The following is a 13,774-nucleotide window of genomic DNA, read 5'->3' as shown; positions in this document are numbered from 1 at the left end:
TAGGGGAGTGTATAACCTGTGGGCAGATAGTGCCAAGGGGCTGCCCCCGCTGTGAAGGGGGAAAGGCTGGTGAGGGCCTCTTCCTTTGTTGGAGGCCTGAGTGGCGCAGAGGGATGGGAGAAGCTGGGAGTGGTGGATAACCAAGGAAACTTACCATCCCTCCACCAGGACCCAAAAGGAACTTGAAAAGGCCACAACAAAAATCCAAGAGTATTACAACAGACTCTGCCAGGAGGTGACAGCCCGGGAGAAGAATGACCAGAAGATGCTTGCTGACCTGGATGACCTGAACAGAACCAAGAAGTACCTTGAGGAACGGTTGATAGAGCTGCTCAGGTGAGTGTTGGGACAAACTAGTGGCTGGAAACTTCCTACCACGTTTGGTTTTTCTTTGAATAAATGCAGCTGTTCTTGAAAGAACACTTCAGGGGAAATGAGCCTTCTGCCTTTTCCACCTTGTTCCTTTGTTAAGGGCCCTCACACACATACATGGTCTGCCGAGGTACTTGGCAACCTTATAGCGGTGGATCTCGCTGTTCCCACACTGTGCCCATCTGGGGTTGTGTCTGCATCCCAGTATGTAACTATTTGCAGAATCTCCATGTGCTTAGCCATGAAAGTAACAGTAACATCATCTTTAATATCATCAGGGATTTCTCTGTTCTCCTGTTCCTCTCTCATGTATCCTTTTCTCCTTCCCCTTCATCCCACTTCCCCAGTACCAGAGGTCCCAAACTCCAGTGCCTGCTGGGACCAGCCTGCTAATGTAAATGTGGGGACTTGGGCCCCGAGGGGACTGTGACAAACGGCAGGACACAGCCGTGCTCTCCTCCTGCCGATTGTTGCCACATGGACATCAGGCCCATAGTTGCCAGGAGAAGGAAGTAATCTGGATTTTTGTGTGAAATCTGATTTTTTAATGTTGGCAAATCATTCAAAATTTTTTTAAAACTTTGTTCTTACAGAAAATTTTAAATATACAAAAACAGTATACCTACCACCCAGCTTCAACATTATTCAGCCCCCGGCCAACCCTGTTTCATCTATATTCCACCCATTTCCGCTACCTCCCCAGATTATTTTGAAGGAAATCCCAGATGTCATATAATTTCATCCACAAATATTTCAGTATCTACCTCTCCAAGACAAGGACTCTCCATTTTAATAACCACAATATTCCGCAATATTACCACAATAACCACAATATTACCACACTTAAAAATTAACTATAGTTACTTAGTAATTTTAAGTATCTAGTGAGTTTCAAAATTTTCCCGTTGCCTTACGATATTTTTCATTGTTCTAATCAGAATCTAAATTAGATCTACACAATGTTTGAGTTCCTCCACCATCTCTCTTTTTTAGATTTCTTCTTTGCAATTTATTTTTGAAGAAGCCAGAGCATTCATCTGGTAGTTTCCTACAGCCTGGATTTTGCTGATTACTTCCACCTAGTGTCCTTTAACATATTTTTCCATACCTTATGTTTCCTAAAAATTAATAGAACTGGAGCAGTGTTTATTCAAATCACACCGGGAACTTTTTTAAAAAAAATACCTGTGTGTAGACCCCATCCAGACCCACTGAGTCAGAATTTCTGGGAGTGGGGTCCAGGCATCAAGTGAGCTAGAATTGAGAGCCACTTTTCTACTAGAGGCTTGCTCTGACTCAGGATCAATATTTTGGCAAGAGCACTTAATAGGATTTGTTTGCAGGGTTGGGTCTTGTCTTCAGGAGACACATATGATTCAGTTAGCCCTTTCTTTGTGAAGTTAGCAGCCATGGATGAATAAGGCCTAGATCTACTGATTAATTAGGGTTGCAAAATGGTGATATTAAAATTATAACTAATTTGAAAGTTTAAAAACTCTGCCTGTGTGTCATCAGTTTGCAAACTTGGAGCTCAGAGCATTTGCAGCCTCTGACTCAGACGTCTTCCTGTGGTGTGTGATGAAAAGCCCAGGTCCTGAGAGCATTCTCATACTCGCAGGGTGCAAGTGCCTGGCCTTCTTGGGGAGGACAGAAGCGGTGAACCTGCTGGTAGAACAAGACCACCCAGAGAAGGGGTCTTCATGCTTTCTGACAATTTTAAGTGTCCTTGAGAAGCCAAACAATTTCATATTCTGGCTTTTTTTTTTCTTTTTTCCTGCAGTTGATTCGGAGTCCTTGACCAGTGACAGAGCCAGTTTTCCTCAGAACGTAACTGGCTTTTATGTTACATCATAAGTGAAAGGGGTGCTACTGGATCCACACTAACCCCAGGATGGTGGCTGGGATTCTAGCTGGGAAGGAACTTAACTCTCCCATGCCAGAAACCGTAAACCCCCAAAATGACCATTAGCAGCAAAAAGTCTCTCTACACATCATCCCTGGTGCATCAGGCATATTTGGACACTGTCAGGCTTTCTGAAAAGCTTCATACTTCTTTCAGTCTGGCTTTGTGGTGTGGCTTTACCATCTCTCTGAGGAGCAGAGATTAACATCTGATCAGATTTTCAGGCTGGGAAATCTTTGATATTCTCCAATGATTAGTTGTTACCTGAACAAACCGTAACAATATGAAGGGTCCCAAGCCCATTTAAAATTTGGGTATGGGATACATTCATGGTCCTTGGGCCTAGAGCACACAGACACAGATGGCACAGTATAGCTTAAACCCTCAGTGGAAATATGCATGGTCAAAGAAGCCTGACCAGTTTGAGGCCTTGTCAGTGGTGGCAGTGCTTTGCAGTTGGCAGAGCCTTTTATGTACATCATTTGCCTCCTCTGAGCCCTCGCTGGGCCCTGAGCAGACTCATCAAAGCATATGTGGTGTCAGTTAAGAGCCTGTGTGTTGGGTGTGCCTCCCCAAGTCTGGGATGTTGCTTGGGGGTCAGAGGTGACCTAGGGTCAGGGAGATTTTCCAAGGTAAAAGTGGGTTCCTTCTATGACTTGAGAAGTTTGGAATCAGCCTTTTCAAATGAATCAGGAGTAATTCTGTTGTTTTCATGGATCCTTCCTTCTTTGTTTGTGATGTGGTTTTATCCCAGGGACAAGGATGCACTCTGGCAGAAGTCAGATGCCCTGGAATTTCAACAGAAGCTCAGTGCTGAGGAGCGATGGCTTGGGGACGCCGAGGCGAACCACTGCTTCGACTGCAAGCGGGAGTTCAGCTGGATGGTGCGGCGGCACCACTGCAGGTCAGTGGGCAGCTCCTGGGCCCACTCTAACACCAGCAGGGCCCAGAATCAGAGCGAATGTCTCCAAACACAGAATCCATGAGAGGGGTTTGCACCATGGCTGACTGTCTAGGAAATGTGCATTTCTCTTTGGTCTTAAGGAAACCATGTGAGGAGGGTGTATTATTCAGAGTCATGGCAAAAGGTGTACTGAAGAGAGTTTAATAAAGAGGGATTGGTGGGGCTAAGGGAGTCCATAAGGAATGTGGAGCCCCCAGAGACCAGAACCCCTTGGCCATTCCTCAGCCTGAAGGGACCAGAGGGGAAATGGCATTACTGGGACCCAGTGACAGCTGGAGCTGGGGCTTCATTAGGGGAACGTAGGCAGTGCCAGAGAGCAAAGACCTGGTAGGACCCAGAGAAGGGGGCTAAAAATGGATCTTGGCTGGGTCTGTGAGGGTTTGTTGTCTCCTCTTAGAGACTTAGATCCTGCAGCGTGGAATCAACACCTGCACATTTGAGTCAAGGAAGGTGGACTTAGCCACACACTTTCTTTTTCTGCCTTTCTAGATGTTAGGAAATAAAACTTTGTCCCACAAAACTTCCGAGATGGCTTTACAGGAATCTTTTAAAATAAGCCTTAAGGCCACACTCTAAAGTGGGGGCAAAACCAGGTTTGGCAAGAGCCGTGTGGCATCCAGAGCCCAACACAGAGACCGGTTCTGCTGCTGAGTAGATCACTTGAGACCCACAGTGTATCATCCTCATAGCCCACATTTGTTTCTTTCTCAGGGTATGTGGCCGCATCTTCTGCTACTACTGCTGCAACAACTACATCCTGACCAAGCACAGTGGCAAGAAGGAGCGCTGCTGCCGGGCCTGTTTCCAAAAGCTCAATGAAGGCGCCAGCTCCCCCGACAGCACCAGCTCAGGCACCAGCCAGGGAGAACTCGGCCCCATGTTGTCACCAGCCCAAGCTGGGCTCCAGGCCGCTGGAGGCCAAGGTCAGGCTCCTCCTGCTGCCCACAGTGCCCCCTAGGTACCCTCCACCCTCCACCCTGTTGTGGCTAGTTAGCTCTAGCAATCTTAATTCATTGTTTTCCAAACTCAGGTATTAAAGAGGTGCTAAAAATATATTACCGCCAATTAGAGACTTTCTGTTTGATGTAATTAGTATTAAAAGAGAACTGAAAAGGGAATAACTTTCTCACGACATGATTCAATGTTTAACGTGAGGTGTGGGTACCCCTTAACTCATGTACTACCAGTAGAATGTACCCCACTCTTTGGAAAATGCCTCAGCTCTGGTATCCACCTCCTTCTCCCAAAGTAACCAAAGGCCAGGAGTGGTGTCTGGAACTGTCCACATCCTGCACTCTTTCCCTGCAGTTCACACTCTCTCTTAATTGGCCAAGGAGGATGTACCCTCCCGAGGGCCTTCCCACTCAGCCCGGTGAAAGGAAGCAGGGTTTGATTCCTCCTGCTTCTGGCACAGTCTAGCAAACAAGCCCATGCTACCCTTTCAGTGATTTGGGATTTGGCTATGGAGAACCAGAGAGGCAGAGCTGAAATGGAAGGGCAGAAGTTGGGTCTCGTCTCTGCTTAAGTGTCATTGCCTCCTGAAGCTGGCCTTGTGGATTCCTCCCTGACCTGTGCCTGGATCTAGGCCAGCCAGCTTTTTAGAAATACTGTTAGTTCCTTTTTTGTTTAACCAGATCATCAAGAAGATTAAAATTGGCAGACCCCATTACTTTTATTAAGCACAAAGAACTGTTTAGGAACAGAGAGTGTTGTACTTTTTTGTTTATTTGCCATCCATATATCTTCTTCAAATCTTTTGTCCATTTTTCAATTTTTTTATTGAATTGAGTTCTTTATATATTCTAGATGCAAGTTCTTTATCAGATATTTGTTTTACATACATTTACATTATTTTACATATAGATTTCTACATAATCTATAGCTTATCTTTTCATTTTCTTTTGAACAGCAAAAGTCTCTTTCAAAGATCAGAAGTTTATAACTTTGGCGAAGTCTAGTTTATCAAATTTTTCTCTTATGGATCAGTTTTTTTTTTCTTTTGGTGTCATATCTGTCTTTCCCTTACCCAAGGACTCAGAGATTTTCTCCTGCTTTCTCCTAGAAGTTTTATAGTTTTAAGTTATCATTTAGATCTATGATCCATTTTGAGTTAATTTTTGTATATAATACAAAGTATGAGTAGAGATTCATTTTTTTGCATATGATTGTACAGTTGCTTCAGAACAATTGGTTGAAAAGTATTCTCTTTCCATCAGATTGCCTTTGAACCTTTATCAAAAATGAATTGACCTTATATGTTTGGGTGCATATCTGGATTCTGTTCCATTGCTTTGCTCTATATGCCATTTTATTCACCAATACCGCACTGTTAAGATTATCATAGTTTTATGATAACTGTTAAAATCGGGTAGACTTGAGTCCTCCAACTTTGGTTTTTCTGAAGTCTTGGATATGCTAGGTCCTTTGCTTTTCAAAAAAATTCTGGTGAGATTTGATTGAGGTTGTGTTGAACCTCTCTAGACAGTTTGGGGAGAATTGAAATCTTAACAGTATTGTGGCTTCCAATCTATGAACATGGTGTATATCCACATTTGTTTAGGTCTACTTTGATTTCATAAAGTGGGTGGCATTTTGGATCCCTATTGCTCGCTTTCTCTTTCTTCCTTTTTCTTCTTCCTTCCCTCTGCCAGCCTCAGGGTCAGGTCCAGGATTATGCTTGAGTCTCTAGAAGGAAATCAATCCCTGGTCCCCTTTTCAGCCTGTGCCTCAAACCCTCCATTATGCAGCAAATGTTCCTTCTAAAGCATGACCTGTTCCAGGAGCCATTGCAGAGCCAGCTGGGAACCTGTAGCTCTCATGAACCATTGTTCTCGTTAAACAATCCAGGAATTTTTCCCTTGCCACTGACTCACTGGTGGTTGTTCCAGCAATGACAGAGGGTGGGACAGTGCCAGAGTGCTGAGGTCACTTGTTTTGATTTCTTACATTTCCGGCCTCCTCGTCTCTTATTTTTTTGGTTTGCCTCAGACCTGCCACCGCATTTTCCATGAGGTATGTGAGAGGGTACTTGTGGGTGGTGACTGGCACGAAAGCATCCATGCAGACCTTCCTACTGAGTGCCCCGCAGAATCCGTCATAAGTCCCCTGGTCAGAGACACAATGCCTGCTCAACTTGAGCACAGGGAAGTTCTTTCCCATCCACCAGTGGACTGGGGTGAAAATGCAGATCAAACGGAATTCTGCTTTCAAAGAGGTTTGAATAAGTACTGCCTGGATCTTAAGGAGCAAGGATTCAGTGGCACAGATGTTTTCTGTTCTGTTAGGTTTTTTTTTTTTTTTTTCTGATAAGGTTTGATAAGTTCTTTTCCTCTAAATAAAGGGCTTCAGAAAATGTGTAAAAGGTTCCAAACTCTCTAAGCCCCTGACTTTGAGAAGTTCCTTAAGTATTGCTTTCCATTTCACCTCTGCTTTTCTGGAATGTCCCCACAGCCATTTCTCTCACATCTGAACAGAATCTGGACAGAATCCCTTTCAGTTGAAGGAGCATTTAAAGTGTGTCCTGGTAGGTTGCCCTGCACAGTTGTGCTCCCTCACTCCCCCAAGGGCCGTTCCCCATCCTGTGCATAATGGTGCATCTCTCTGTCCTCTCCTGATCTGCCTCTGGGGTCCAGGCACAAACACAGACTGCAGGCCACCAGACGACGCCGTGTTTGACATCATCACGGATGAAGAACTGTGCCAGATACAGGAGTCCGGCTCCTCCTTACCTGAAACTCCCACCGAAACCGATTCTCTTGACCCAAACGTGGCCGAACAGTGAGTAGACATCACCTCCGTTTCCTGAGTGCTAATTAGGTGTCTGGCCCTTGGGTTTTCTTATCAGAGAACCAGGAAACTGGGACTTGATTGTGAGCTTGATTGTCTTTGCTTAAGGGAAGGTGTCTCAGAACAGTCTTAGGATAGGATGGCCCTTCTAAGAGCACAAGGGCTCAGGTGACCTCCTGTCACGTGGTCAGTGTTGAGTCCTGTAAGTAAGTTTCTGGCAAGTATCAGTGGTCCCCTGATTTCAGCATCTCTGTTAAGATCTGTCTTTCCTGGCTTGGGGAACCATTGCTGGGCTGCCCTTTAAAAACCACATTCTTCTTTTTGGAACCGCTAAGTAGGCTTGGTAACGATACCCTGAGAAAGGAAACTTGGATTTAGTTTGTTATCTTGGGTAGACGTGTTCTCTAAGAATTCCCTTTAGCTCCACATAAGCCATTCCAAAGCCCCAAAGTTCTGAAAGCATTAAATATAGAGACAATTCTTTTACCATGCACTCTGCCAAACCCAAAGGACTTTCCACTCATCTGGCCTGTACCAGGCCCCACCACTGGCATTGTAATGCTGCTCTTAATCAGTGACCCTAATCCACGGAACCTTCCTGACTGCAGTTTGAATCAACAACAAGGTTGTTGTTTATTACTTATTCTCTCTTGGCTCTCTCATTTTTTGCTGTAACTGTTGTCCAACAAGATTTTAGAGAAGAGTTTTGCAAGGGCCATTTTTTAAAAATATGAAATAAACTACACAAAGTGCCACCATATTAAAATGTCAAGCCTTTATGCCATGGGGCCCATAAGAAAAGTTCAAGTTCCCTTCTATGGAGGCCTTGCTTGATGTTTCTCACCCCAGTTAACTGGCTTAAATGCAGTTTCTACAGCTTTCTGTCCAGAAGCTCAAGAGAGAATTGATATGGCTCCCAGGTCCCAGATGTTGCTCGACCCACTTTTGTGCTAGTTAAGGAGTTTCATGAATGCTCTTGCTGACTTGAGTTGAGATCTATAGCCCTCTCTTCCTGCCCAGAATTCAGAGGAGGGGGTTAGGATTGACCTATTGGTAGTTAGAGCCAAGAGTGCTGCTGTGTGGGAGGAGATATATTTAATCTTCATGAGGTTTTCAGCAGAGGAGATTTTAGGCCAAAGTGTGTCTCTCCACACCCTTCAGTTCCCTGACCAGTAAGTAGCCTCATGAATAAAGCTAACCTAATCATTCAACCCAGCCCTTACTCACTGTTGCTTCTGGGACTTTGGCCTTTTCCATTTCCTTCCTTCAACACCCTCCTCGGAACCTTCCCTGACCATGTTAGTACTCTCCCCAACCCCTGTGGCCCAGTGGTCCCTAGGGCATGTTCCCCTCCATTGGCATTCAGCTGACTTCTGGCTTTGTCACCAGCTAGGTGGGTAGGGGCTACAATGAGCAGGACCAGGAGCCTCAAGGCCCAGGAGGACAACCTTTGAAAGCTTGAAAGTGTCTTGCCTCCTCCGTAGCGTGCATAAGAAAGTGAACACCCTGCAGCTCCCTCTGTCTCCCTCACCCTTAACCTTCCCCTTTCCCAGTAGGAACGAAAACAGAAGGTGCTCTGACCACTGACAGAAAGTGTGTTTTCGGCCATGGGAAATCAGGAACCGTTCCAGGGAAAAGAAACTACCAGTATGCTGACCCAAGGCTTCCAAGGCAGATCTGGGACTGGCTAATGGGAACCTGCCATCCCCTGAACTTCATCTATTTCGGTGAAGAGCAAACCCTCCAAGTCACATAGGGGCCTGCATCATCAGATACCTGTTTTGTATGTTAGCTTGAGATAAACCCAAGCATCCCTGGTAACTTATTCTTACATTTATTTCCCTTCCTAAGCTTAAGACTCAATAGAAAAAGCCAGGAGTCTGAGAAAATGAAAATATAGAGCCCTGAAATTGTATGAGCATCCTGATAGGAAACTTAGAGGGAAAAAATAAGCAAATCCAAGGCAAAAGGTGATGCAGAAGGAATGAAACACTGTTTAAATCTAAATCCATGAGGGAATTAGGCTGCTCAGTGTTAAGAACTGAGCTGAGAGAGGGCTGAGCTGAGGTGCCAGGTGTTGAAAGTCGCCAGTTAAGACAATTAGGTTAAAAAGAAGTAGCTGTTAAACCTTTAATTACTTACTGTGATAACATAAGTGAGAGGTTAACTTGGAGAAAAGTGGTGCTGCCCTATTCTGATTTCCCCCAGGAATGACCACCAGGTGAGGGTCAGATGGATCAGCACAGACATGGGGGGTACATCTGACTGCTGAGGGAGCCCCGAAGAAAAGGCTCCTGCATTTATGGACCAGGGGCTAGGGCAGGGGGCAGGCAGCTAGAAGTAGAAAAGTATTATATACTGAGTCATAATGGAGAAAAATGTCTTCAAGGCCTCTTTCTTCCCCCTCCCCCGTAAGGTCTCAGCAGAGGCACCTGAGGAAGGTCTCGGGTTAGGAATGCAGGTATGTGAGTGTCCTTGACAGCAAACCCCCTTCAGGGACTACAGTGCACTGGCTGTGCACCGAGTCTGTGTGGGGAGGCAGCCTTCCCCTGTGAGGCCTGTGGGTAAAGCCTTTCTGATTGCCTGTGGTCGGGCCTGAAGGATCACAAGTAGGATTTTGGCCAGGAGACAGACTCCTCACTTGGAAGGGATTCTGTTGGAAAAAAATTGTTGAAGCACCTTCCCTGTACCAGTTGCTTTTACACCCGACCTCACTTATTCCCTACACAATCCTTTAAGGAGTAGGGATTATTGTCCCATTTTACAGGTAAAGATACTAAAGCCTCAGGAAGTCAGGAAACTTGTTCTAGGTCATGTGGTTGTGTCCAAACTAGGCTTTGCACCCAGGACTCCATCCTCCAGTCCATAGCCTTTGAGGTTCATTTTGAAGAGTTCTGCTCTCTTCTCCTGGTCCCCAGTTCCCACAGGCACATTCCAAAGTACCCACCTTCCCCTGTCCCCATGTCTACCCCTCCCCACACATACACATTCTTAGGGCTAAGGAAGTTACTTGCCTTTCCCCTCCTGGCAGGGAAGGGATAAGAAGAAGTCCCCAAATGCAGCCTTGCAGGGAGACCTGGCAGGATGCTGCAGACTCCCTAAGGGACCTCTCTGTGGCCTGCCATGCATGGCTTAGAGCTCGGACGGTGATGTGAAGCAGGAGCACAGCCCCTCACTTCTGGGGAAAAGGTGATATTCTTCAAAAGTCCCCAGACGCATCCATACATATCTCCTCCTTAGTTGTCCAGGCCCACCCTTAGCCATCTCCATTGACCAAGTGTCCAGCTGTTGTCAGGACTGGGGTGGCAGGCAGAGAAGGAGAGCAAACTCTTGTCAGCTGGTAAACTGGGCCAGTAGGGGTACTGGGCTTTGGTTCCCTTGGCCTCTGGTCAGCCTCCACCCAGTCATGGCTTCCTCAAGGCCTGGTTTCCCTTTCTGGTTCCAGATGAGCAGACTGTATGGTGGGGAAGAGCTTGAGCTCCAGAATCAGTCGCACCTGGTCAGAATCCCTTGTCTGCCACCACCACGTTCCATGACTTAGGGCAGTGCAGTCTCCCTGAACCTGTACAGAAGAGGCAGAAACAGCACCCACCCCCTAGCTAATGAGAGTGATGTGTATGAAGCACTGAGCCCAGTGCTGGCTCCTGGAAGGCCATATGTAGAGGTGTGTTGTGATGTTGGGTAGCCAAGCTGTGCATGTCTATTGCTGCATGTCCCATACCTTGCACCTAATAGCCCAGCAGCCTTCTAGAGGAAAGTCATTGGCCTTGCGTGAACTTAAACTCACCCACAGAGACTGTCCCTGAATGGCCTCAGTATCTTTTGCCAGTAATTGCATCAGAATTGGCACTTTGTGGTCGTAGTCTTTTAGGGGAGCTGTGGTGGATTTGTCACCATCAAGGAGAGTTGACACCTGATGTCTTAGAAACAAAGCAAGAACAGGATATGGTGATAATGGTTAAGGTTTGAAAGCCACCTGGTGCTTGGGTTAACCCAAAGTCCCCACCTTTAGAGGAGTGTAGAGTTGACAGGTACCCAGCAGTCCATCAGCTGCTTGAAACCTGTAGCCACCATTGCAAGGCCAAGACAGAGTCTGTTCACTGGGGTTGTAAGCCTAGCTCCACTCTGTGAACTTCAGCAGGTATTAATCTCTTTGGACTAGATTGCTCTTCTGAAAAATGAGGGTGATATTCCCAGCCCTCCTTCGAAGCAGTGTTATGAGTTACCAGGAACCACGAAGGAGGTGATGCCCTGAAGAACCCCTTGGAGGAGAAGGCTGGAGTGACCACCCTGACCATTCCTGTCCCCGTGCTCTTTTCTCTGCCTTCACCTCTCCAGTGGGGCTTCTTCAGGTTTTTCTCTCCTGTGGCACCATCTCATCAGTCTAGAGCACTCACTGAGAACACCTGGGCTTTTGGCTCCCAAGTAGCCCCTGAAATTGGTGTCACCCTGTGTTTGCACTCAGATGATGTAGGCCATTGTAGACACTGCTGTGTGCTGTATCTCTTACAGGCAGGACTGGATAAGCACTCACCACCCCCCACCCCCCACCCCCCGGGTATCAAGAACATGGTCAGGGAAGAGCATGTTCTTCACCTGAAGACCCTGAGGCCACACGCAGGCAGTCTAAACTCAAACAGGGCCCACACTTGGCCTGGCTGCCCTTCTTTAGTTCTCCCCAGCCCTCTACTGTACCCCAGGCCTTTTATATCATGGACTGGTATGGGTGAGCAGAGGGGAGAGCCTAGCTGAGGAGGAGAGCAGGTCTGAGGGATAGATTGGGCTCTGTCCTGCACCTGACCTTGGTTTCCGCATCTGTCAAGTGGAGTTGATGATCACAGTTATCTCTTACTTCATGGGCTGTCAGTAGCCAGTGGTGTGGACAGTGAAACGGGAGCTTGGGGAGGCTGAGTAAGTTGCTCAAGGGCACATGGTGGTGGAGCTGTCACTGAACCCATGTCTGAGCAACCCCAGAGCCCTCCTTCCCTGGTGGGATGCTCTGGCCATCAGCAGCACATGGAGATTCTGCAGGACCCTTCTCTTCCAACTCTCCACTTCTTTCTTTCCCAGCTAGGGACTCTGCTGCTTGGGCTGGGGCACTGTCAAGGAAGCCAGCAACTCATGGCCCTCTATCAGAAGCTTTCACCATTAAGATGCATGCACAAAGACGGGATGACAGAAGCTTCCCCTTTGAAGTCAATTAAGAGAGATAAATGTCAGCCTTATCACCATAAAAAGGGCAGGTCTTGTTTGAGGAAGCACTGCGAGGTCCATGTGGCCTGAAAATAGTCAAGGAGTTCTCCTTGCAGGTGCATTTAGGTGCATTTATGGAGCAGTAGGGAGAACTGTGTGAGCCCTGCAGGGCCCTACCGTGCTCAGCTGGACCAGGGCGCATGTGACATGCCATGCACATCTGGAAGGCACGAGGCTGACACTTCTTGCCTCACCAGCCCCCATATTGTATCTCTAGTTCTTGTAAGTAAAATAATCACTGCCATTTTTTGGAGCCCTTCTATCCACGGATACAAACCAGGCTAAGTGTTTCATATACATTCTCACACCAGCCTGGTTGGTGAACTGTTAGGATCCATGTTTCACCAAAAAGAAAGGGAACAGAGGTGGTCAGAGGTTGAGAGACTACCAATTGGTAAATGCAGGGCTGTGCTTCCACTCTGACCAACCCCTAAAACCACACTGTTAAGCCAGTTCTAGCCCTGCTCCCTGTGTACTCTCTCTAGCTTGTCAGTTGATTCCTCATATTTCACTGGATGATTTTGCAGTGCAGAAGCCCAAAGGCTTCTTTAAGCCTGTTGAGCAAATCACTGGGATCTAAGAAACATGCCACATCCTGTGACCATATTATAAAAGGTAAACAAACGCACTTTACATTTTGGGCAGGTTGGACACCACAGTGAAGGAGTTGGGCTGTTATCACAGGTATACTCCATTTCCTTGATAGGACAGTGTCCTTAAAATTTGCAGTTTTAACTTACTTCCTGTGAACTCTGGGCTCACAGTTAACTGTTTTTCTATATTCCAGGCATATCACATTAGAGTAGGCTCACCTAAGGATAAAAGCAGTTTGGAGATTTTAAAAATAGTTTTATTTCTTAGTCGTGAAAATCATATGCTGTTTAATATATGTGTGTTGAATATGCACGTGTGTGGCAGTTATTGGATAATTTCATTTTTAAACACACAGACCTACCAAAGAGTACCTCTCAGAAATGCTTCTTAGATTCGTGATAGTCCTAAACTCTGCTTTGCATATTTTTCTAGCATTCCGTGGATCACTAGAGTGCTCAGCCTACTCTAATTTGTTTTGACCTCTTCATATTTCCCAATGCCAGTTCCTTCAGGGTTAATCAAAGAGAACATAGTATCTACCTATATAAAACTCAAACTTCATGTTGAGGCAAGACCTCATCTTATTTCTATTAGGTACCTGAGCCATATGGGCCAGCACTTGGTTTCATGGCTGCTCTAATCTCCCATTTGTCCAATAGCCAGAAGAATGTTCTAACCCAGAGTGTCACCCTCCAACAACAACTTTTTTGGCTGGGCTCCCCGCTTCAATGTTTAGTCACAGCTCCAGCAAAGGAACGTCTGGGATCTTGAGCCGCATGTTCATCCCTTGGGTATAAGCATTCATGGGGATGGAGGGAGGAAAGCCCTGAAAGTTTTTTTTTTTTTTTCCGTTCAGTTTTATTGAGATATATTCACATATTGTACAGTCATCCGTGGTATAC

The 13,774-nt window shown here is 46.3% G+C and overlaps 1 protein-coding gene across 4 annotated transcripts in view; it reads left to right on the top strand.

The window, feature by feature from the left end:
* The window catches only part of FYCO1 (FYVE and coiled-coil domain autophagy adaptor 1), a 112,740-nt gene that overhangs the window by 33,042 nt on the left and 65,924 nt on the right, over positions 1 to 13,774 (top strand). For 2 of the 4 annotated variants that reach the window (XM_037849137.1, XM_037849167.1), the window contains 4 exons: positions 169 to 336; positions 3,030 to 3,179; positions 3,951 to 4,162; positions 6,872 to 7,016. In XM_037849137.1, the coding sequence (XP_037705065.1) occupies positions 169 to 336; positions 3,030 to 3,179; positions 3,951 to 4,162; positions 6,872 to 7,016 (675 nt within the window). Of the gene's footprint in view, positions 1 to 168; positions 337 to 3,029; positions 3,180 to 3,950; positions 4,163 to 6,871; positions 7,017 to 8,578; positions 13,238 to 13,774 lie in introns of those variants that run through there. The other 2 variants (XM_037849156.1, XM_037849146.1) reach the window with 2 other exon arrangements.

The sequence above is a fragment of the Choloepus didactylus genome, chromosome 1 (assembly GCF_015220235.1).
Source record: "Choloepus didactylus isolate mChoDid1 chromosome 1, mChoDid1.pri, whole genome shotgun sequence".
NCBI lineage: Eukaryota > Metazoa > Chordata > Mammalia > Pilosa > Megalonychidae > Choloepus > Choloepus didactylus.
The sequence above is the reverse complement of the archived record's forward strand: the minus strand, read 5'-3'. Positions and strand labels throughout refer to the sequence as shown.